This window comes from Apteryx mantelli, chromosome Z (genome assembly GCF_036417845.1).
Source record: "Apteryx mantelli isolate bAptMan1 chromosome Z, bAptMan1.hap1, whole genome shotgun sequence".
Taxonomy (NCBI): Eukaryota; Metazoa; Chordata; class Aves; order Apterygiformes; family Apterygidae; genus Apteryx; species Apteryx mantelli.
The window spans coordinates 29033281-29058389 of NC_090020.1; the positions used below are offsets into that span (position 1 = coordinate 29033281).

Genomic DNA, 25109 nt, shown 5'->3' on the forward strand with positions numbered 1-25109 from the left:
TATACTGTGTGAAAGTATTTTTGCCCAGCTTGCATTTGTGAGCTTATGTCAGAGAATAGTAAGGACTTGAACAGATTTAACAAAATAACAACAAAAACATCAGTGATTAACCTCCCTAGTAATTATCTTTCTGTAAAATTTCAAAAGATCATAGGCTTATGTTCTGGGAAACAGACACACATATAGTTTTAAACTAGATATATCCTAAAGTAGACTTTAAATTCAGTTTAAGTGCATATTCACGTATGTTTGTGCAGCACATGCACACACACACATTTGTACACACACACGTATACAAAAATATAGCATAAGCAGCTAAAACTTGCTTTGTTAGAAAGAGCAGAAGTAAGATACAGTTGTTTGTAACCACTATATACTTACTATTTAGTTGAATCTGATAACTGATACTCCCGTCGTCTGTCATAACATTCCTGGATTCCTGGGTCATTCCATAAACTTCTTATTGCATCTACGTAGGGGTTCTCAAAAGTTGACACCTTCTCTACATCCACTTCTCGAACTAACTGTGCATGAGCCTAATTCAAAACAAAGAAAACAGTAAAACTTACTTCATTTTCTATGGTTGCAGATAGTTCATATACAGTGAACACAATCACCAGGAATACTTTTTCAGACTGGTCATCTCACCAATGTGTATATACAATTTGAAAATCAATTATCATGAAGAAGGTTGTAAAGATGAAAAAGGAAACAACAGGTATAGGAAATTCCAGAAATGAGAAAGATCAACATACTATTATCTTCATGCCACTAGACACTGTCAAACAGAATACCTGTCATCCAACCTGCCAGCTGAACCACCCATTAGCAACTGAACCTGTGCCACTTGGACAACATAAAGATAGAAAAGACAACGAAAACCTGTACCATTCAGAGATGAGTATTTTACCAAAATCTATATTTGGGTGAATGAACTTTGTAACGGTGCAGAAAGGAAACAGTAACGTTGATCGATTGGAGAAGACCATAAAGAAAATGGTAAATGAATAGGAATAAATAAAAACACTGAATAAACTATGAATAAGCAATGATAAGCTGTATTCCAACAAAGAAAAATAGTAATAGGGATGATATGAGAGAAGGGGAATAAATAAATGTGTGTATGAACTCATACTTCTGGAATAAATCCATCCTAATCCAGTGTTACTTAGATGAAACACATAAAATGGTCACATTAAAATTCATGTTTAATTAAGGTTTTTTTAAGAAAGCTTTCATTTTAAAATTTTCAGGTATGATTTTAGGGCATACAAAATATTTACTTTTTAAATGATAAGCAGCTAATGAACTTGGTAAATTTAGACTATGATGGGAGCAGAATGGGGAGAAGGGAGGAAATTTGCCTTTCAAAGAGATTCATTAAAAAAAAAAAAAAAGCTTTTAATGTTACCACAAGCATAACAGAAGTTATTACTACAGAAAGAAAAGCTAGTTTCTTAGAATTACTCTCTAATCACAGCTCATACTATAAATTATGAAGATTCTTAAAAAGGAATCTCTTAAAATTGGAAGTTGCTAATTGGGAATAACCTCAAATAAATACATCACTATCCTGAATATGGTTAAAATTTAGTTAAAGCCAACAAAGACAGAACTACCAAAAAAGTACAGCAGAACAATTTGTAATTTGTGCTAAAATTCTTACATACACACTTAGGTACATATATATGTGTACATACACACACACACACAGAGACACACAAAAAGAAGAATAGATCTTAGAACAGAACTTAGTCAAGCAAAAACCTAAGGGATTCTGTTCTCGAATCTAGTCTGCATTTCAGGTAAGGACACAAACCCTTTTCCATTTTAAATTAGGTGAACGCATGCTATAAGGACTGTTTTTGTTCTTTTAAAGAAATTTATCCTCTGTTTACACACACCCCACCCCACCACCACCATCCTTTTTTAGACAGCCCAGGAAAATGATGTTACTGCTCATTACTCAAAAAAAAAATTGTACCTGCAACTATTGTTTACTCAAGTGGAAATGAAGAGCTCCAAATTCAATGTGAAGGATATATGTACAGAGAATATATGTTCTCTGTTATCAGAACCCAAGTGTGTAAATTCTAAGGAAGTGTGTTTTCTTCTGGAACATTTTGTCCACCCATCCCCAAAATGTCTGGATAAACCACGAAGCATTTCCAACTTCTTACAATAAATAAGCAAGAAATGCTATTCTGTTAAGCACGAGCCAATGCTTTGTGAAACAGGAAGATTTTTTCATGGAAAAGTTCAGTTATATATTCGACTGGCTTTGTATTCTTTCAAAAGAATGATGCCCCAAACATTTGCTCACTGCTTATGACAAACTGATAAAACAATATACTTAAATACTAATTTTTTATTTTGCCTGAGCCCTGAAATTATGGCCAGCTGATATCAAAATGCTAAAAGAACATTCAAAATTCACTGTTCAAAAGTTGCTCTTAAGCTTTCATTAGAAAGTTATCATAACTGAAATATTTGCTCTCCAACAGTTGCTCAAATATTCTACATCAGCAGTAGAGATAATCATAAAGGATAAGTGTTTAACTCAGTTATCTATTTAGACTTATAATTACTACAGAATAATCCAAAGTCTTGTATTGCTTTATCTATAAGTTCTGTATGTCCTGCCCTTGAATTAATATGACTTTGCAGAATCTGTATAAAAACTCAGCTGTGTCTTCTGATTCCCCAGAAGTACTATACTTTCCTGTAGACTACAATTTCTTTCTTTCTTGGAGTCTTTGTCAGTCAGTATTTTTTGCTGGCTTCTAATTTTGGGTCACAGAGTCAGAAATCTAAATATGGGATCTCTTCTATTGGCTTAATTCTTCTCTCATTTACTCTGATAACAGTCAAAAGTAATTCTACCGAAACCTAATAAGATGCATAAGCATAAATTTAATGCAAGAGAAGACTCAATCATGCATGATGTGTGCTGTCACTACTGCTAATTGGCTTTAGTTTCCTTCCACTAATATAATAAGAAATCTGGAACATTACTTCTGATGTTAGCACTCAAAACTACTTGCATGAAAAATGTGAGCACTCATCATTAAACCAGTTTCTGCAGTATAAACTGTATCCATAACTTTAGTCCTCACTAATACTTTTTGCTATACCCCAAAATCAACATTACTTGAAACAAAATATTCAAGCTGCTGTCCCTTAGGCAACTGCGCCTTCTTAGATTTCTTTCTTTAGGTCACTAATAATTGCTATCAGAGCACTGAAACAAAAAACAAAACAAAACAAAAAACAACAAAAAAAGGGACAAAACTGAAAGATTCTGCAAGTATCACCAAATTCAAACTGGTAATTAAGATACAATTACTAAGTCAGCTGTAACGTTGCATGAGCAAAAACTAGATGGTATAACTAACTTTTCAGTCTGACACATTTTTGACATTGTCAAAGACCATCGTTTTATGGCCTTCTGAGGATTTAAGAATGACTGCAATAATTTGGTCATTATTTGCCACAGATCTCATAAAAACAGTCATACAATTCTCTTTAGCAAATCACATCTACCCCAGATTGTTGAGACTTTCTTCCTCGACTCCTGTCAGTATTTTAAAAATTATCCCAAAGAAAATTGGAATTTCCTGGAATACCATCAGATTCTGAAACCAGGAAATCTATGAGCATGAGAAGATACCAAAAGCTATCTTATTTTCTCCTTCTTTGTTAGTCCCCTCAGAAAACCATTCACAGTGTTAAAAACAATTAGTACTAACTAAAATTGAGCTTGAATAACATTATGGTTTTACGCTGGTCTTTCTGGCCATACTATTTAGCACATAAACGCTATTAAAAATAAATGTATTTTTTGAGTCTCTAGGCTCCATAGTGTCAATTTACTACCTATTATCTCATAATTTTTTTAGGCAGTTTGATACCTTATTGACCTTTTTCAGTGACTGCAGGATGATTAGCATTGTACCAGCTACTCTTTCCAGCAATACACAACATATTTTATTAGTTTTTAACTGAGAATAGAGAATCAGTATCTTGACGCATGTTCTTCTACAGTTATCCTACTATTCTATCCTAAAGTTTCCAAACCTCTTTTTATAAACAAAAGTTTTTGTTAGAGACAAAATTAGAGATTTTTCTGATGTCATTCAGAAGAGTAAAAAGTTATGTTACTCTCCAATAACTAGTTCATCCAGTGTGGCTAACTGTTAGAAATCTAATTTGCTTATAAAATTAAGCACAAAACATACAGTTCTCCTCAGGAAATGCAGAATTCCCTCCTGTGAGATGGAACATACCCTTTGTTTATTCAGGGAGAGGAAAGCTATAGGAAGATGCAATTACAGCAGCACTATTTAGATACTGTTTAAAAGTAAATAGGTCTGAAAAGTCCAAAGCTAACACACACAGGCTAGTCTGGCTAATGCAAATCACACTACAGAGCAACACAAAAGGGTGTGATCATTTTGTCACTTCCTGTCCAACTTTCATATTTTCCATATATAAGCTTCAGGCTGCCTGGCTATCACTGTTAAGCTGTTGCCTAACAAATAAAAGCAACATAAATTTACCAACACGCACATTACTGTTATTTTGACAGAATATCTAGTTGCATGTAAAGGCCTGAATTACCACTTTTATTCACCCCTTCCCTCCCTTCCCTGTATCCATAAAAATATTTCTGTTAATTGAAACAACTTCTTCAACAAACACTTCTGGCAATCACCCTATCTAGAAGAAACCAGGTTTGCAAAACAAAACATGGAGAAGAGAAGAAATGAAGCATCCATAAGCAATTCACTCTCTACTAGAAGGACAAGCAGGCAATCTTACAGTGATGTTAAGATAAGTAACTTAAACTTTGCTACTTCTCCCTCTCAAAAGGGGGCTAGATTTTGGATATTTGTCCTAATTCTGTTGTTTGCAGTAAGTCTAAGCAGAGTACTTTACAAAAACTCTGGTAAGAGAATTGATACCTCCACATTCAATATGATAAACACCTTCCTGAATCTACAACTCTACAAAACAAATACTGACATTTAGATTCTGCATTATATAACATATTTTTTTAATAAAAAGATCTCAAAACACTTTACAAAGAAGTGCAGTTAAATAAAATTACCACAACACATAGCTCAATCATTTTCACTGGTGAAAGCACAATCATATTAGTGTCCAATTAACAGTAATTACTGCTAGATTATTAATCTATTTGAGATAGTTAATTACAAGAATAAAGGAAATGTCATTCAGCATTATGAAAAGCCTTTGGTAAATACAAACTGACGAAAAGTCACAAGAAGCTGTTTCTTAAACACAAGCTAGAACTATTTTCTAGTGACTACTAGAACCCTTAGTATAAAATGTCAATAGGACAGATATATACACAACTCATAATGAACTTGGTTTCCAACCTGTAAGGGAAAATTATTGTCAACTTGAAATGGTGAAAACTGTTCTATTCCTGACAGTACAAAACCTGATCTGCCTACATCACTAGTCATGGAAGGATTAAATGGCAAACCGTATCATATTACACAAATACCCACGCATAAACACACACACACACTCATATGTCCCTAAACATCTCTGACTACAAAAATACACTTTGTCTAAACAATCACTTCAGTTTAGAGAAACATATCTGTGCTTAGCTGAAGAAAATTTTTCTCTTAGTAACAAGTTTCACAGATCTATTACGTGTGCTTTCGTTTGCTCGCTACTTTGGGGAAGAACTAAGTTTGTCCCCTACAATCTGAGAATACTCTGTTCTTGGACGCTAAAACACAGCTTTCTATAGCCAGGATAATTCAGTCCAGTTTCCAAATGTATAAATTGTGTTTAAAAGAGTTTGAAGGAAAAAATAACAATTTCTTTTGTTGCAAGATCCAGGAATTTCTGCCAACAAACCCATGACACTCCTTTTCACCTTGCTATTAGCATTTGTCTACCTCCCCTCCCCCTGCTTTTTTAGGCCAGCTTTCTGTTCGCCACTGCTTACAGTTACTCATTTTGCTACAGTGTAGTATTTAATTTTAAGAGAATTATTTTAGAACAATATGCTTCCAGGATGGGAAAGATGGTAGTTCTGAGGTAGAATTACGTATTCTCATCATTCCCTCTAAACAAAACACAGTAGAATTACACATCTTCCAACAGATATGGTGAAGATATGATGGTCATTTCTGTCAAAACTGTTTAAAGACACAATATATGAAAAATATAGGTCACCGTGTGTTTTTAAAACCTACACTGGTCACACAAGAATACCCAATGAAGTGACATGACTGACACATCCTGGTACTGTCAGGGCTAAAAAAAAAAGGATTTAAAACTTCAGGGAAGGTCTCCCCCCCCCCCCCCCCCAATAACAGGAAAGTAAAAGGATTCCAAAAGGTACTTGAAGATACCAGATCCTAGAAAATCTACTTTAAGAGAGAAACATACTGCTGAGAAGGTTCTTGTAATTCAGTGCTACTATTAAGAAAAAGGTCACCCTATCAAGAAAGTGCTCTCTGACCATGTAGCATTACATTAATGGTGATTAGGATCTGTGCAAGACTTCCTTTCTTTAATGACTTGACGCTACTTTACTATGAAGCACTTACCTTTAGATATTTTTGTACACTCAGATCGGGTTAGACTTTATTAATTTACTTAAAGTAATACTTTAGTGAATTACCATGGTAGTTAACTATGGGAACAGTAATAGCAGAATAAACTCGAGAAAAAGAAATGGTGCCAAATATCCATTTAATCTTTCCAGTTTTAGAAGGAATGAAACCAGTCTTTTTCTGTAAAGCAGCATCATTCTTGAGAACGACACATTAGCCAGACCTCTGAGGCAAAGCTTCATCCACCAAAAAGGCATAAAACAGTAACACTGCTTTCTCTCCTCTGTAACCTTAGTATGGAGCAGCATTGCTCAAAGAACATGCCAAGATCCTGGTAGTCAGAAGACTGGCTCTTTATCTTTTCCTGGACAATTCATGACCCCACAGAAAATGAAAGATAAGACAGCCAAAAGGAATAATGTGTTTTTCAATTGCCTGGTTCATGATAAACATGCAAGACCAGGGAAGCTACTCTGAACTGTGGAAGCATAAGGACGGTGAAGCAAAAAACACAGAACTTTTGGAAAGTTTTTTTTGCTTGCTTGTTTTTGAATCTCCCTCTCCTGTGAGGAGCAGGCACCACCTAGGAAATGGAGTGAAGGGGATAAACACCCTAAAAGACAAATGTCACAGAAGACTGCTGTCCCTTTACTGAATTGAACTATGAGTCAGAAACTGGTTGGAAATTTCTCTCTCAGCAAACCTCTGCAACAGGATTTCAGATCTAGCTGACTGTCAGACAATGAAAAAGCAGATAAACAGGGGAAACTAAGTAGCAAGTCATCTCTCCTTGGTGTCAAGAGCCTGTCGAGTGTGGTTCTTTTGTGAAGCTCCAAAAAGACTGAACTCACTTTAGTAGATTGACAGACAATGAAGGCAAAGCATAGAGAAGAATTGCCTTATCCTTTCACTGTAGTGTTCTTTATTTTGATCACTAAAAAGTAGTCATTACCTAGCTTTCTTCTGTATGATCAGGTCATAAGACAAAGTGGAAAAAAGAGAACCTTACCAACACGCACAGAATGGAAAAGACACTAAAATAAACTAAATTATACCACTTTCTTTATGTAATGTCTTTAGCTTGTGGATCATTCTGTATAACATAAAAGTATGAACAAAATATAAATTTTGAATCTCATGCATGAAGTAAAATCAGTTATTTAATGGCAGTAATTTTAAAAAAGCTGAACAGCAGCTTTAGTAAGTACATTTCTAACAATTACATGTACAAATGTCCAAAATTGTTTTATAGCATCCAAAAATAATGGAAAATTTCAAAACAGAGATGACACGGCTCCTGACCTGAAAAGTTTATAACTTAATTCATGACAAAATGGCTTCTTGTCCATACTACCATGCAATTTTCCTATGTTATCATATTAAAATGCATTTGCAATTGCATGTGTTCATATAGACAGGTCTTACTTGTTCTCACTTAAAAAGCAAGCCATAGTTTATATTAAACACCTCTGATTTAGAATGTTTTACACTTTGTTTAAACATAGTAAGACATATTCATTCCACCAATGCACCTCCCAAAATCTCCCATAGTGAATAATAACACCACAGCAACTCTAAAAGTCCTAATGCTTTCTGGTAGGTAAAACCTAATTGCACAGTCTATAGATGTATATTGTAACACTGAGAGAGTGAAAAGGCTGCAGCTGTAAGTCAGTATGTGCTATAAATTCAGGCATTTGCACTTAGACAGTCACAGTCTCACTAGATGTGCTAGACCAAAGCCCTCCTCACCCTTGACTCCTCTAAAAACATGAAAATAGGCACATATAATAAGAAGCAAATAATAATAAGTTAAGGGCAGCTCTGCTGACAAACTTTTCCATGAAGATGGGAAGTTGTATACAACTTCTGAGCCATCACTCAAAAAGCTTAGAGCTCCAAATGCCAGGAAGGAGATGCCTAACAGTAGTAAGCTGGAGCATTTCTTAGGTCAGTCATAAAAGCGTTAACCATTGAAATATCTCCAACCTTTTGCCTGAGTCTGGTACACCAGGCAATTTATCAGGCACTGGTATATTGAGGCATTTCAGAGACTTCAGACTTGATAAAAATTACAGGTGTAAATTTCTTTGTTTTTCAAAAGCAAAATTATATTGAACTGTGTGTGGTCTAATCTTTGAAATATTGACTGCATCTAACTACTAATGTCACAGCGATTTCTAAGTAGTTTTTATTCTCCTTGCTCCTGGATTGAGAAGGAAGAGCAACTGCTAAAATCAAACATGACTTTCTTTGGAAGGGAAAGGGGGAGCTCGTGACTACACAAGATCCTAGGAGATAACTCAGTAACCTCTCAGATGTCCTATGCACTCAGGGCAAGCTCATGAACACAGGCAGATACACTGTCCAATGTGAAGCAGAGTTCTTTTATACTGTCACTTTGGATTCTTTCTCCCTTGTTACAGCTACGGACAGGCACTTGTTGGAATCACTAAATATAAATGTTCTCTCTGACAACAGAGGTGAAAGAAAGAAACTCAAAATTTAACTTCACATTTTACTCCTTTGTTCTCCCCTTCCTTTTTACACTAGATCTAGTTGCTTCATTTTCAGATTTAAAATAAAATATATTCTATATAAAAATCAGACCTGTTAAGCAAAAATGATGCACTGTTTTATCATCTCTTTAAAAAGTTGCATATCCCTAACTGTTCAGTCAGGTCTTCAGGATTTCTTGGGGACTTGTGGCTACTCTCTTTCTTAGATAATATTTTTATGAGGTTAGATCTTTCTGAGCATCACAACTTTGGCTTTTAGTTGCTGTGTATGCTGCTATAATCTTCAAATATTGCCAGGGTTAGGAAAGCAGAGCTGCCAGATGACACCAATGCCCAAAAACTGAACAGCGGGTTGCAGAGATCTATGCCAAAAAAGACCATGCTTAATGTTTACTCTGAGTCTGTGATATGTTACATTTGCAATGGATTATAAATGAGGCACTAGCTGAACACCCTAGCTGAAACCTTACACACTGGTTCTGAAATTGTGTAGCTAGTGAATATTTTCCTGACAGGTGCCGTAAAAATCTCTCACTTCTTCCACAGTTGAAGTTCCCTGAACCAGAAACTGCTTTACGTTCTGGACAAGGCTTTCAGCATGCAAAGCTGGACAAATTCTGCTGCTGACTTTCAGAAAGCCTCTTTAAGGATCAGCCAAACACTGTGTCCTTTCCAACTGTTTCAGCAATTCCCCTCCAACTCGTTACTGCTATCCTGTTGGGAGGCGAGGTATTCTGCTCTGTTATTGCTCAAGATAAGCCATATATTTAAATGTGGTATCCTTCTCTATTATCCTCACTTCTGCTGAAATCTTTTTTTAAAAAAATGTATATGCAAGGTATGCTAATTGTGAATGAAGAAAGAGCTTCCCCTGCTTCTTTGGTTATGGAATTCAGTATAGTTTACTTATATAAATTTAGGACCTTCTTCCATTAATTCAACAAGTGTAGTTTCTTTCCCAGGGTATGGCTAATTTGTTTTTGAAGAAAATGAAGCAACAAGCAAACTTCAGGCCATATAAGTACAGAGAGCCAGAGCTGGGTTCCAAAGTTATTTTACTACTCGTTTTAAAAAGAAGATAGTCTCAGACCATTACATTTTGACTTGTATTCCAAATATTTCTGCTATCACCAAACATCCGTAGGTTTTAACCACAAGTTCTGATCAGGGGTATCAAAGTTACAGCGTTCATGTTCTGGTTCAGATAAACCTTTAGGATTCCCAGGGAAGCAATGGAAGACCTTGGTGAAGAAACCCTTACTTAAGTTCTGAAAGCTCGAAATACGTTCCAGCAGCATTTGGGCTTCAACACTGCTATTTTAAACAATCTGAACATAAAACTAAATCCAGACTTCTTCTCTGGGACACAGTCACTAGCAACAATGCTACAGTATCACAAGGTCCTCACAATTAATAACTGACAAGCCCAAGTGGTAAAACTTTTGTCACTTATTTTTCAATTTAACAGAAATCTGCTGTGGTAGAAACTGACTTTAAAACATTTCAGATTTGGATAAACACAAGCAAAAATTTACAACAAAATCTTTCCCCACAACAGTTATTGCAGCTAACATAAATAATCCAAATTAGTATTCTGTCCATATAAAAATAGTATCATCAATAAACGTTTTTCATTAACACATCCCAAGTGTGCATATACAATCAGGTTTTCACAAAAGTAAGTATCCTGGCAATTTTTTTTTTAAAAACTGTCTTTAATCTGACATCTTCAAACAAATATTGTGCAGTAATTGTACAAATAATTATAATACATAATTACAGACATAGAAACATAAGCAATATAACCACTGTTTCTCAAGCTAGCTAAACCAGTCAGTAGGTACACAACAAAAATGAAAACTACTAGATGGCTTCTTAGAATTACTCTGGTTGAAACCCCAGATAAATCTCACTAAAACTCCTGTATGGAACTTGTATGGAGCTCTCCTCTGGCAAATTCCAAAGTCAGGTACGCAAAGGCAGAAGGGCGATATACCCAAAGCCAGAAGAATCAAAGAGCTCTCTCCATATTTAGCCAGTATAACTGGGGCAGGCTGAGGCTTTAAACAACGGCAAGCAGAGAATGATATCAGTCCCTGAGCCAGGGACGTGTTTTTTATGCCACCACGCTTGCTAGCTATGCATGAGGTTCAACAGTCTGCACTTGACAAGTGAGTCACCAGGAAACAGGGTCAAAGGCATATTGGACCATGGTATATAACATGGTAACAAACAAACCAACCCCCCCCCCCCCAAGCTTTCCTGAAGAGCATCTTCCATCTGCTTTGCGCGCAGGAAAAGAAAAATGGATCTGGAAACCCATAGGGGTTAAAAAAAGATATATTCAATTGCCAACCTCTCTACAATGACTTCATAAGGAGCTAGAATAAATTGCTGTAATTTTTAACTAATCATTCTCCTACTTTACATGCATCACAGGTTTTAAGAGCTTTATAGCAGGCTTCACGTCCCAGCACTTGTTTTTGAAGAACGGTATTCAATAATACTATTGTAAATAATGGCAAATTTTTCTGCAATATTATTTTTGTATACTGATATAGTTGAATTTATTGAAGAGACTTTTATACAAACATGGACATACTCAAATTTTCATTCCATTTTCAAGTGAAATAACTGGCTGTACTTGACAATCCCCCAAGAATCCAGTGCCTCAGTCAACTGTTGCAATATGACAGTGAGTGCATTAGAAAAGAAAAAAAGTTTATATAGGTGAATTCTCACCTAAGAAGTGCACACATGCACAAAACTCCTGCCGAGCCTCACTCTTGCACAAAGCCTGAATGAATCTTGCATAAAAGATGCTTTCAAGGATCACAGGAATAACAGCTTTGCTTGGCTTCATAGATTTAAATAGCTAGAACTGAAAAGACTGTATGCCTCTTTGTAGAGTAGAGGTTATGGTCAGTTGAGTCAAGAAGTTCAGAAATTCAGCAATCCCATTCAATTGCCTACACAAAGGAACTGCAGAAGTTTTGCTGCTTTTACTATCTCAAGAAAAGCCTGCAGTGAATATAACACAGGCACAGTGAAACAAATAGCAGATTTTCAAAAAAAGATATCATGTCTTCACATCTGTTTCAATTTAAAGGTGGAAGTATTATATTAAAAATAATCTTGTATTTATACCTCCTCACAATTATAAGTTTCACAAATATAATTTGTAAGGAGATCCAAGCACTGCAAAGAAAAGCATTTCATCTCTGTATTTTTAAGTCATACTTTCTTACATTCTTAAAGGAAGAGAGTGCCCTCTGCTGCCTAAAGCATAACTGTGAGAAAGGAGTAATTTCAAACTGCATTTCTAGAAATATCAGAGGACTGGGAGAGTCCCTTTCAAAATAATGAATTATTCCAGTGGGAATTTTCCTCTGCAAAAATTGCATCAAACTTAAATGGTTGCATTTGTGTGTTTTCCAACCGAGAAGATTGTCTTTCTAAACAATTACCTCATTTCTTGGAAATAAACTCTGAAAATGAGCTTCAGACTCATCCTAGGCATGCAAAGCTACATGGTATCCTATCACCTACTTCTTATGGCTGCTTTCCCAAATCCCTTTATGTGAGCATTTGTCTAGAGTAAAGAACAGGCAGGACTGAAGTAAGAGGTAAAATTTAATCTCAGATGAAAAGCTGTTGCATTGAACAAGATCATGCAAGAATGAATTTAGCCCCCAAATGTTAAAGGCAGCAACCCAACATTATTTTCTCCAGAGAAACCACAGACATATTACAGGATGGTGATGAGTAACGATTTGAAATGTGCCTTGAGGGAGAATAAAAAGTTTTATGCCATATTTGAAATAAAGAAGTGGCAGCTTCTTTATAAATCAGGCACACTCTTTTCAGTCCTAGAAACATACCTTATTTCTGTTGGGTCAAATCAGACGCCAAGCAGAGCTTGCTTAAAGGACAGCAAAAGATGGCTGACTCGTCTTTCAGGGTTTCAGGCAAACTACTAGTCTCCTGAAACATGGTGCCAACTTCCATCATCAGGAAAAAGGAAGAAAAACAAACTAAAACACAACATCTTTCTCTGCAAATCACAAAACGGCATCTTCTATAAATAAGAGCTTGAAAGCTTCTACTTCTGTTGCCTGGTGTGTGTAAAATTGATCCATATTCTGACTTAACCTAATTAACATGTATTTAAAGTGATTAAATCTGTTTATTAACTAACTGGTTACAGGGATAAGCCAAGGTAGGCTATTTAACAATCATTCAGGAAGGCTTATTTATCTGCTGAAGCATAAATGCAGTATCCTCCCAAGGTGTTAGCCAAAATGGGACACAGTCCCTGTAAGTGAACCATTACTCATTAAGAAAGGAAACAATTTTTGGAGGGAGCTTTTTCTTTGTTTGTATGGTGTTTCTAGTAATCTACATGGCTTATAGAAAGCCCGTATTTTCAGTAAGTGTTAAATCTATTTGAAGAAAAGCAAAACTGAGCTTTTTGGAATTAATTTAGATTAAATTATACCTAGAAGAAGCTTTGGGAAACTGAATAAAAAGGGTATAAAGCGACAACACAGTCTATTGAGAAAGACTATGTATTCTCATTATTATTATGGCAAGGTTTCTATACTAAATCGCTTAATTCTCCTGTGCAATATACTCTGGAGAGTCTCCAGGACACAGCAAGGAGCTGAAGATCTTGGGACAAAGTCAATAGCGACATACCGACATACCCTATCAAAATCTCCTGGAGCCACAAATGTTCCAAATCTACCCCCTAAATAATTCTTTCAGAAATGCCAAGAGCACTTTTCCATAAAATCTGCAAGACAAGTTTATAAAGTTAATTTAGAAAAGTTGTTGGTGCAGAAAAAAAAACAGATTGTTTGTGTTACATTCTGCTATTCAGAAAAAAAAGCATATTAATAGGACCTATCTACTCTGTTCATAAGTACTATCAGAGACAACTACTTAACAAATCAGCATGCAGCTACCACACACATACACACAAGCACTTTGAAATGGAATTATAGTTTTAATGCAAACGCTAGTATTAAGACTGAACTGCATGGTTAACAAAAAGTCTGCAATTTAAAACAGAACATAGCCTTAATTCACCTTAAGGAACAAGAGAGGATTGCATTGAAAAAGACAGCAAAGCATTATTGACCTGACCCAGTACCAATTGATGTCATCCTCAAGATTTCTATTTTCTTCAGTGAGCTTTAAACTCCCCGTCAATAAGAAAATGATCATAATTCCTTTTTGGACATGGTAGATTAGTATTTTTATTCAGAAAGACTTCTGGCCTAAAATGAACCACAAATTGGATTAAAGGTGAACAATATTTAGCTTCACTGGATCACTGCAGTGCTGTGATTTCACAAAACCAAACTCCCCACAGAATGGATATTAAACCAGCAACACCTCTGCCTGCTTGCAGGTAGGCCAGGACATTATTAATCAAACTAAAGAGCGCATAGCTGGAGGGGAAGAAGTAGTGGGAAGCAGTTTTATGCTTGTTTTGCACCCATCCCCCACTGCTCTTGGAAACGCTTGAGCACTAAAACCTCAGCAAAAGCCCAGCAGCCTCACGGTCACAGTACCGTATGCTGCGGGTTAGCAACCTGGGGGCCCACTCAAGAGTTAGCAATGGGCAGTCTATACATTTAGCAGGGGCGCTTTCATGGTCCCTACCCATCCTCTGGGGTCTAACACAGGAAGCAGCAGGAGACTTGTGCAGCACGAGACCTCCTTCCTTAAATGGCACGCTCACAAATGCCCAGAAATGTTATGAGAAGAAGGTAAATTTTTAAAGGACTGGAAAGCTGGAAATGGAGCATACGTGATAAGGACACGGCTCTGTCACCTTGTTAATGTTTTGGTGCACTTCATGCTATTATTTTGATATACACTTTGTAATACACTTTTTAAATGATTGATTTAAATACAGAGATTTAATTAAAAGGAGATTAACATTAAGCAGATAGAGGGGACTCCTAAAGATGCATGCTAACTCACTAATTATGGGACAGAACATGAAATGTTTCTTATAATAAGTTGAATTTTATGATCAAAACACAATCATATATTGGTTTAGACATCAACATGATATCGAAACACTCCCCATTTTATATCAGTACTCCCAGCTGATTTCCATCATGTTGATAAAACTGTCTTTACCCAAAATCCACTGACAGCACATTTAGATTACAGTAGATTTACAGTAGCTGAGTGCATTGATGTCATACTAGTGAATTTTGCATGTGTTAAGAAAATAGTAAGTATCACTTAATAGAAACCTAAGCAATTCACAGCAAGTTCATAGAAAAGACTGAAATTTCTCTTATCTGTGGCATGGGATAAAGGAACCCCAGAACCCAGGATTTCCAGAAGATTTCTGTACCCTTCTCCCCTGCATCTTCTTCCTTTCAATCATTTCCTTTTATAGCACTGTTTGCTGTAACTCTTGCTCTGCTGCAAGGTTTGAATTTAGAATATGGCTTTTTTTTAATTAAAAAAATTCTTATTTCTCTAATAGGAAATCAAATTTCTGCTAGAGCGAGAGATTTTTGTGCAGTAATCCTCTTTTCCTGGATCACTACCTACAAATAGTCTTCCTCCTTCTCTTTCAAAATTCTGCTTTTCACAATACAGGAAAACTAGCTGGACTCCAAGATGTAGAAAGCTACCTATACATTCAGAGGCCCCAGTAGCTCTTGACTAGGACAAATATTTATCTAAAGGAAAATTTAGATTAGCAATCACATTTACCTTTCACAAAGTGCTAATCACAGAGAAATAAGATCATTCCATCTTATAAGGGAAAAAAGTAAGATACCAGTTGGAGGTCAGAAGGTCTTTTGTTCTTTGTAGGTCACCCTCTTTTCAATTTAAGTAGCAAAAAGCCAGAAATGTTTGCAGTGTTTGCTCCCGAAAGTCAGCACATCAGTCAAGTATAACAGAGGAAACATGAAGAACAAAACTGTCTGCAGGAGAACAGAAGGCTCTGCCTAGGCACACACTGGGGCTGCCACTCTGCAGAAGCTGTCTCAGCCTCCTGCACAGATATTGCATAGCACTGGGAGGGTCACAAATACTGTTTCAGCTCTGGTAAGTGCGTTGCATGCGTGCCATTTACAAGATCCATTAGTGAGGAAAAAAGTACCAAAATTTGTTAAAATGCAGGCCCTTAAGGAGGAAACAAAAGTTTAATTAGAGATCATGTTTTGATTCCATGATGATCAAAGGCTTGACAAGCAGTTTCATCAAACTGAGGCAAGCAAACATTTGTGGTCAGTCTCTCAGTGTTATCAGAGATCTTGTTATGCTTGCTCTCCCATAAAACCTAACTACTGTATTCATGGGTGTCCATGAATTCTGTTTGTAATGCATTGTATCTGACATACCTTAACTCCCTGTAACTTCATTGCTGTAAGTGTGAGCAAAGCCTTTGATTTAGAAAAAAATAACAAACCTACCCAAACCTTCTTCACCTATGACTGACAGTATCAATGGCAATATTATGGGTCTGGCACTAATACATTTATGTAAAAAAAAAAAAAAAAAAAAGAAAAGAAAAGAAAAGAAAACAGAGAGAGAGAAACAATAAACTGAAAGAATTTGCTAAAACTCCAGGTGTTTAGCAACCTCATCTTCTCTCTGCTATAGTCTAAACAGGAAAATCTTCCAAAATCTGTACTGAATGGACACTGTAGAAATTACTATGCCTGTATGATTGAGTGGATACATTCTGTAAGGATCTTAAAAAGGTCTGGAAGTTATGTTTCCCTCCTTGCCTTGTCTTTATATCGGAGACGATGCAGGAAACAGAACTCCATATGTATTTGATGAACCTTGATAAGTGGTTCAAAAGCCTCTGTTGTTCGACTGCAGGTTTCATATGCTGAAAAATGCCCTGCAATCCTTCAGCAAAGAAAAAGGTGAATTCAGTAGCCTTAATTTACATCATATCTACTTTCACTAATATTAAGGAAAGTACTGCTATTCAGTGCATTTTCCTGTTGCATGTTCCACAAAAAACGTGATAGCAACAAGGAGGAGGAGATGGGAAGGAAATGGCTTTTTTAAAGACGACATTCTGCAGGCAGCACTGTCTTCTACTGTCCTAGGAGTACTGTTATTAAAAAAGAAAAAAAAAGCTATATATCTTAAAACCAAGGGAAGTATTAAAAACATTCCTTGAATAGTATTTTAGAAGCATACTTAAACTGATGATGCTACATTGGTCTCCCCATTTTTATTCAGAAATACAATGGGGGAGGTAAAATATTTATTTATTCAAAGCAACTGAGAAACACAGCTCTAACAATATGGCTATATTCAGATATATTTTTTTAATTTTTCATGGTAAGGGCACCATCATATTGGCTGCTTTCATGCAGAACCCTCTCAAAACCTCATAAGAGATAAGTTCATTTTCAGTATTAAACTTTCAGGTGGTAGTCTCAGTGCCAACACAGACACTTGTCTTAAAACTTAAAGGCTGCTAGGGCCTTCATGTCCCCAAAAAGATTAAAGATAGATAGCACTAGTAGCCTTTTCTCTTCATCAACAGGCCTTGCCTGGATTAAGGCTGGTCTTTCCTTCCAATGCGATGAGTAAATAAAGACGTCAGAATGAGCAGCAAGCAGAACAAATACTCTGGGAGAAACCAAACTACTCATCCAAATCTCATGGTGGCAGCCTGCCAAGGAGTTGTACACCATACCCAACTGGCATCAAACAGAGCAGAAGACAGCTGCCCCTCATAACCAGCACAACATGGGAAGAGACGCTAACAGTTTCTCCACAGATCTCCACAGAAGTGGGCATGTCTAGTTGTTCTCTAGTTTTGTATTAAACTGTGAGTGGCTTTTGCAGAATCCTGGGGACTGGATTTGACCACGGACTATACTTGGCCATCCCTGAAGCGTATTGTCCGAGTCAGGTTGCAAAAGAAAAGCTGAAACTGAAGAACCTGGTAAGGTTAAAAACTGCAGAGGAGGAAAGCAGGAAGTTGGCTGATTTATGAAAGGTTAATTTATGAATGACAAGAAATCTTTTCCTATTCCCTCCTTCCTTGCCTTTAGGTTGTATTTCTACGCATTTCCCCTCTAACTTACGGAAACTGAAGGCTGAAACCAACAGAAAAAAACCACCCCCAAAAAACAAAAACGGAGCAGTCATTATAGCTCCTTTCTTCACACTTATTTAAAACATGCACACTGCACACATTAAATCTTTACTTTTCATACTAAACACCCACAGAATGTACTTAGTTCTAAATAGAAAACACAAAGCTGCTTCCCCAACAGATCACAAACATTTCACTCAGCTGATCCTCATGCTGTAAAGCACAATCAGTTTGGTTAAACAGTCATATGTTAATGTCATACACACAGGTATGACTTCAAGTAAGAAATAAGTAACTCCGTATGGCCAGAAAGTAATTTCAGAAACATTCTAAACAAATTTACTGCATGAATTTTTTTTATTGAAAGGTAATTCAGGTTTATGCAAATTCCAGCGAGGCACTGTGCATTAGACATACTATAGCCAACACAGTTTTCACTCTCTTTGTTCAAGTTACAAAGTTGCATATTTAGCAAATTTAAAACATGCTGATCTGTTTGTGTTTGTACAAATCTTAATTTTTCATTTCCAGAAGTCACACATCATGGAAATAACTTGCCATTGACACCATTTAACTGAATGAGATTTGCTAGGTTTCTTTGATACAATCAGCAAAGTCAATACCGTAGTAGTGACTCTGGAGGAGAAAACAAGACTTCAGAAAATTCTAAAAATAAAGGAAGAGAATGGACATAAGGAAAAGCAGAAGAGCAAGGTTTAACACTGAGAATAAATGCCAGATATAGCATATGTGTTTCACTACTTTATAAAATGGTATAACTGGAAACATTTCAAAATTCCTAGTGAAAAAAAACCCACGGAACTTCATTAGAAAACAGCAATTATAGGTTCCCTTCTACACCATATCTTAAGATATTTATCAACTACATCGTGGCTCAAAATGTGCACTACAACATCTCCAAAAAGTCAAGCAGACAGACCAGGTAGTTACAATAGTGACATGAGGCAGGACCTAAACAATGAACTGTATTTATCGATTTATCAGAAATATGCTCATTTATAGTCTAAAGAGGAGGATTAGGAAAAAAAAAAAGAAGAAATCAATGAAAGAGAAAAAAGAGCCAAGCAAAAAAACCCTTGAGATTAAAACTGCTTTCCCTGATATCATTTAATATGGATGAAAGGGCATTCTCCATCTTGGAACTAGAATCCATCATTTTGCTATTCTGATCTATACAGAAAAATCCTGTCTTTAATTAACTGCTGAAATTAGTGATCATGCATTCAGAACAGATCACCTCATCTATACCACAATTAGCCTAGAGACTAATGTCTAAGTTACTATTCATACTGCTCAGCTGGTGAAAAGAAGAGTAGGTCATAAAAATTATCTGGAAAACATATGTAATTGTGTTAACGCCATGGTAGGCTGCTGGAGGAAGACAGCCTTCTGGCTGCTTTGGAGCCAGACAGAAATCTCCTGAATCCAGCAGAACTATTAAACAGACAAACCATCAAAACTGAAAGCTGTCAAGAAAAAAAAAAAAAATGCTCGTTCACATGTTCACATGCATTTCACCACGGAATACTTATTAGTATTGTTCATATTTTGCACCCACACCATGCTCCTGTTATTTTTTCTCAGGACAATCTTGTATTAGTCATTATTTCATTCTTTATTTTTACCTCATATTAAAGACTTAATACTCATCCAGATATATAGGAGTAACTGTATATGGATAACTCTGATTAACGCTCCACAATTTTTTTACTGTTTTGTTTGCTGAAGGCTTTGGGGATGGGTTAATAAATTTGTCCCCCCTTTCAAAAAAGCAGATAAAAGCTTCGTTTGTTACTGCACTGCAAAATGCTCAGCACTCTTTTACTTTCTCTTGAAACTCAGTTCAAGAGCCAGACATTTAAGCCTTTGCTTCCTTTCAAGCTGTAAACTGTTCTGGGTTCTTTTGGACAGCTTGGAAAGCAGCTAGGTTTTATGGTCCTGAATATAGGTTTATCATCAAAAAAAAAAAAAAAAAAAAAAAAAAGACTTATTTGGAAATAACCACTTTCTTTTCCAGGCATAAGAAACAGACTTAAACAGCTCATTCTCTGGCAGTACAAGAGTTTTTACTGACTCACAGGCTTTGCTGGATTCCAAAGCTGCATGCATTTATCATGCAGTTCTTGAGGAACAGGGTCTGAAATAATTCTTTGGAGTTTCTCTCTGGTACATTATACAGGCTGCTTTATATCACAGCTATGGCTCCAATTAGTGCTGCATAATGTTTGCTGCAGGTATGCTCACTGATCAGTTTTGATATGAAATTCAGTTATTGCTTATGGAGCGTATTTTACTTTTTACATTAATATTTGCTCTTCTGTGCCCCCTTTTGTGAACAGTGAGAAATGAGAAATATTGTACCACACTATAGTTTTTAATATGTCTATTTCAAGAATAAATTGAATAGCCCCTACATGCTTACTCCACCTTTAAACATCTCTTCCTGTATCACAAGGCATTGTGATAAGCATGCCACTCACTACCTCACTACCAAAAGCTTTTCCACACATAAATAAAGCTTTTCCACTTTGGAGAACTAATTGGAATTAACTTTTAAAAGATTTATTAAGCCATGTAACATCCCTGTGTATGAACACTCATTCAATAAATAGTCCTTCATTCAGATCAGCCTAATTTGCTTTAGAATCTAGGTCTACTCTTAAAACTTACCCCCCAAAAATTCAATTATATTAGAAAGGAGACTTGGCTTGTATCTACAACTTCCCCCAACATTTTTTTTTAAGAGCTAATCTTTGAGCTCTGTCCTAGTTTGAACCCTGACTGTGAGGCATTTGAGGTGGCAGCAGGTGACACATGTTAATGATGACTGTTAGCTATCATTTTCTCAATTACTTGGCCCAAGAAAAAGAGATTGGAAAACTAATCACTCCTTCTGGGTGATTTGGGGGCTCTTGAGAATAGGGTGGACTACTGCAATTTTCAAGGCGCTAGATTTGCTTCTCTAAGAGAAGAGTATTACCATAAACATTTGTAAGTTCATAGCTAAATTAGGTCATTTAGATTTATCACCTGCTGGACTATATTCACTCTTGGGTTAAATTCATCTCAAAGGGAATCATCCAGACAGGAGGCTGCACAGGGAAGGTCTGAAGGTAGTTCTGCCCAACAGCACAACACATACATAATTTTCCACAGTGAAAAACAGGGCTTGGGAAGGAGAAGGCAACCAAGAAAGTTCAGTATATTGTGCGTCCCTGCTGCCACCTCCGTTACACCAGGCTGTGCCCACCCACTGAAGATGGAGAAGGAAAGTTGCAAAAAAAGACTGCATCAAACATTAATGAGTCTATCACTAAGACAGAAACTATTATAATGTCTATTTCCTTCTTTCCATAATTTTTTTTTGCTAATGTTAGAAGAAAGTATGTGCTAGAAATGCTACATTTAAATGGTAATAGAAAAAACTCACTCATTTTTTAGAAATATAATTAGGTTGCTTATGCTGTAAAACATTTTACAGTATTTCATTTTAGTGCAAACACCACAAACTTGTTCAAAATGTGCATTGTTTGGTTCATAGAATTTCTGAGGTGTTCAGATTTCTGAAGTCTAAACTACAATAATACCCGAATGGAGAGATTTAAAACATGAGGTTTTTTTGTAAGTGCAATATAAACTCTGTCTCAAAAGCTGGTGTAGCCTAAAGACCTGCCATAAACAAAAAAAAACAAAAAAAACCCAAAAAAAACAGTTGTTTGCAATATTTTTAAATGAGATCCATTGCTATGTCAATATCACTTCTACCTCACTAATCAGAGAACATCAATTATAAATTTATTATGCTACTGAAACTTAAACATTTATTTTTGCAAATTGAATTTTTTAAGTGGAGATTTACTGACTTTGCTGTATTAGAATTTTAGGGTTTAAATTACATTTTAAATAGAATGTTTTTACTTAGAAGCAAAACATACATGCATAAGAATGGTTTTATTTAGAAGCAAAATATGCATGTATAAGACTTAACATTTTTACTTTTTTATTCAGTATGTGTCTTAAGAGATATACAGTAAGAAGTCCAAATCTCTCTTCCTGCCATTCCTTACTGAAAGAAATGAATTATAGGTGTTCATGGTCGTTACTGGGATCTCTTAAAAAATTCTGCAACTGAAAGAGATCCTTCCCCTGTAGATGACATAAACACCTTTTATGGTATATTTTACAACAACAAAAGAGAAAGATTCAGTGACTCATGGCCTTCTGTTACCATTCAGCAGTATTTAGATTTGATCATATACATATATCGTATGAAGATGTACAGTTGAAAGACATCTCCAAAATGTAGAAGCTACAACATGAGCTGAGGATTCTCTCCACTTAAGTCTCATTCTTTGGTCAGTTATTTCTCTTCATATCAGACAGCCCAATTTTGTGATTACCATATATAATAGATTTTATTTAAAACAGGACCTACTAGCCATATAATAAAACTACAAAAATCAAAATGAAACTAAACTCTGGACCTCCTTCATAAAAACAAGTCTTTGATGACAATAGTGTTTTATTTCATTACATTACCAATCACATGAGGCACTTCAATCACTGTTGTCTGGTTTGGCTGAAAGAAAATGTACTCTAGTATTTATATACGCTATACACACACACACACACACACATACACACTCTCTCTTTCTCTCTCTATAATACTATAGTATTTATATATATTACAGTATCTATTAGGTAGAAAATACATTATAGTGTGACATACGTTCTGAAAATGAAAGAAAAATGCTAAGCAGAGAGTACCTTTTGAAATGAAAATGTTTCTTTTCATTCAGAAGTCAATTCTATTTTAATTTCTTGGGGCAATTAAGGAAAACTATTTTCATGTCTGCTAAAATGCAGTATTTTAGAAAACAGAAGCACATTTCTTCCAAAACCTTCTAACATAGTAAATTATCTCATGAATACTAATCTGTAATTGTTGAATGCAGGGTCAGCTGATATGAATCAGCATAGATTCACTAAAACCAATGTTGATTTGGCAGGATTTCTCAACCTTTACCAATGTCTCATTCAAAACCTTCCCTTACATCATCAAAATAAGCACTGCCTTTTGATGAATATTACTCCAACTCAGTACACAACAGATGTATAGTATGAATTCAAAATCTCTTCTATCATGTATGAAATAAATAACATGTATCTGAAGCTAAAGGTTAAAGAGGGGTCATTATATACCAAATAAATCTTATCATTAAGGGGGATCTAGGCTGCTATTGATCCATCTAAATCCTGCTTGATTTGAAATACATGCCATTTAAGAGGCAGGTCTTCAACACAATTAAAATTTGTATTTTATGTTTGATTTTATATTAGATGATTAAAGATTAAAGAACTCAAAAGAGATCCAATGTTATATGCAGATGCAGAAAATCCTGGTGCTAGAAAAAAATCCTGGGAAATTAATAGCCATTTCCATATATGTTGATTATAATGCATGTAACACAGTACTGCAGTGAGGATCAGATGTATATTTAGCCTCCAGTATATTGGAATTGTAAATGATGAACACTGTTTCAAAACAAAGTAAATGCCTTCAAATGATATATCAATTATATGTTGTAGGACTACAGTACCGCAGTAATAATTTAAGATTATTAAAAAAAAAATGTCACGGTAGTATAATCTGGAAGAGAATATTGGATTCTTTTAAACTTTTTCACAAATTTCAAAGTTTCCCATACCAGACATTTTTTAAAGCATTGTTCCCCTGAAAGTTTCAGAAAAGAGTATTTCTAAAACCTCACATCTTTATTCCTATGCAGATTAAATTCACTGGCAAAGGACATATACAGTGCTCTGAGATAATTATATCTAAGCGCCAAGCATTTTTCAAAATCAGTAACAGCTGAATTTTAATTAAAATAAGTTAAGCGATCTATTCTTCCTGCTATGTATTTTAAGTTATTTCACAAAGGGAACAATAAGAAACAGCATGTATAGGTAGTTTTCTTCATCTTCCTCTGTTTTAATCTCTTAATCTCTTTTTTTCCCCCCTCCAAAAAAAGCAGATGTCCAAAGAGTAAGAACTCCCAGAGCTACACATTATTTTCTGTTTCAATAGAAACCTAAATTGAAGTAACCTGGAATTACTCTACATTCACTACAATAATAATGCATTACAATGCTGCTTATCCAATGCATTTGGAGAAAATTTAAATATAGGCAGAAAGAAATAAGAAGGTGCTCCAGTACTTCAGAAGACAAAACTGTGAATGAATAAATAAGTTAGAGAACCATGTTTCACACCACTACGACTTCTTCATACACAGTAAGCAAGGACACCTCTTCTCAGAGGGAAACTAAAGGAAGTAACATCAATTTGGACTTACTTCCTTCTATAACTCTTCATATATTTATCAGTTTATACTACCAGCAGTTTTGCACTCCTGCAAATCTATCCACTTTGAAGAACTCTTGCATAGCAGACGCAATTAAAATGAGAAGTCTAACCAAAGCAATACACAACACTATGAAGAAGTTCCACTAAAAAGCCCTGTTCAAGGAGCTAAACTCTTCTCATGCTTCCCTCCAAATCCGTAAGAAAAGCACTCGCAACGGGCCACCTTCTGGTTCCCAGCCTGATAATCGGGAAGATGATCAGGAGAAAAACAGTTTTCAGAGAACAAGTTGTATTAGGTCTTTTGAGTTTGGCATGTTCTTGCACGTAAGTCAAGCCTGGACCTTATGTCAATAAAAAAGAGGACTCAAAAAAGAGGCTTAAAAAAGAGGACTCAACAGGTCTGACAGAAGGGTTATCTTTCAAGGAAAGCGCAAGGAAAAAGCACAGAAAAGAGATGGGTTGCAAAGAGCTGTTTGAGCATCTGGAGTGCA

The 25109-nt window shown here is 35.7% G+C and overlaps 1 protein-coding gene across 2 annotated transcripts in view; it reads right to left on the bottom strand.

The window, feature by feature from the left end:
- Positions 1 to 25109, bottom strand: part of LOC106495031 (guanine nucleotide-binding protein G(q) subunit alpha) — a 136452-nt gene that overhangs the window by 41864 nt on the left and 69479 nt on the right. For both annotated transcript variants that reach the window (XM_067316157.1, XM_067316158.1), the window contains exon 3: positions 382 to 536. In XM_067316157.1, coding sequence (XP_067172258.1) covers positions 382 to 536 — 155 coding nt within the window. The remainder of the gene's footprint in view (positions 1 to 381; positions 537 to 25109) is intronic.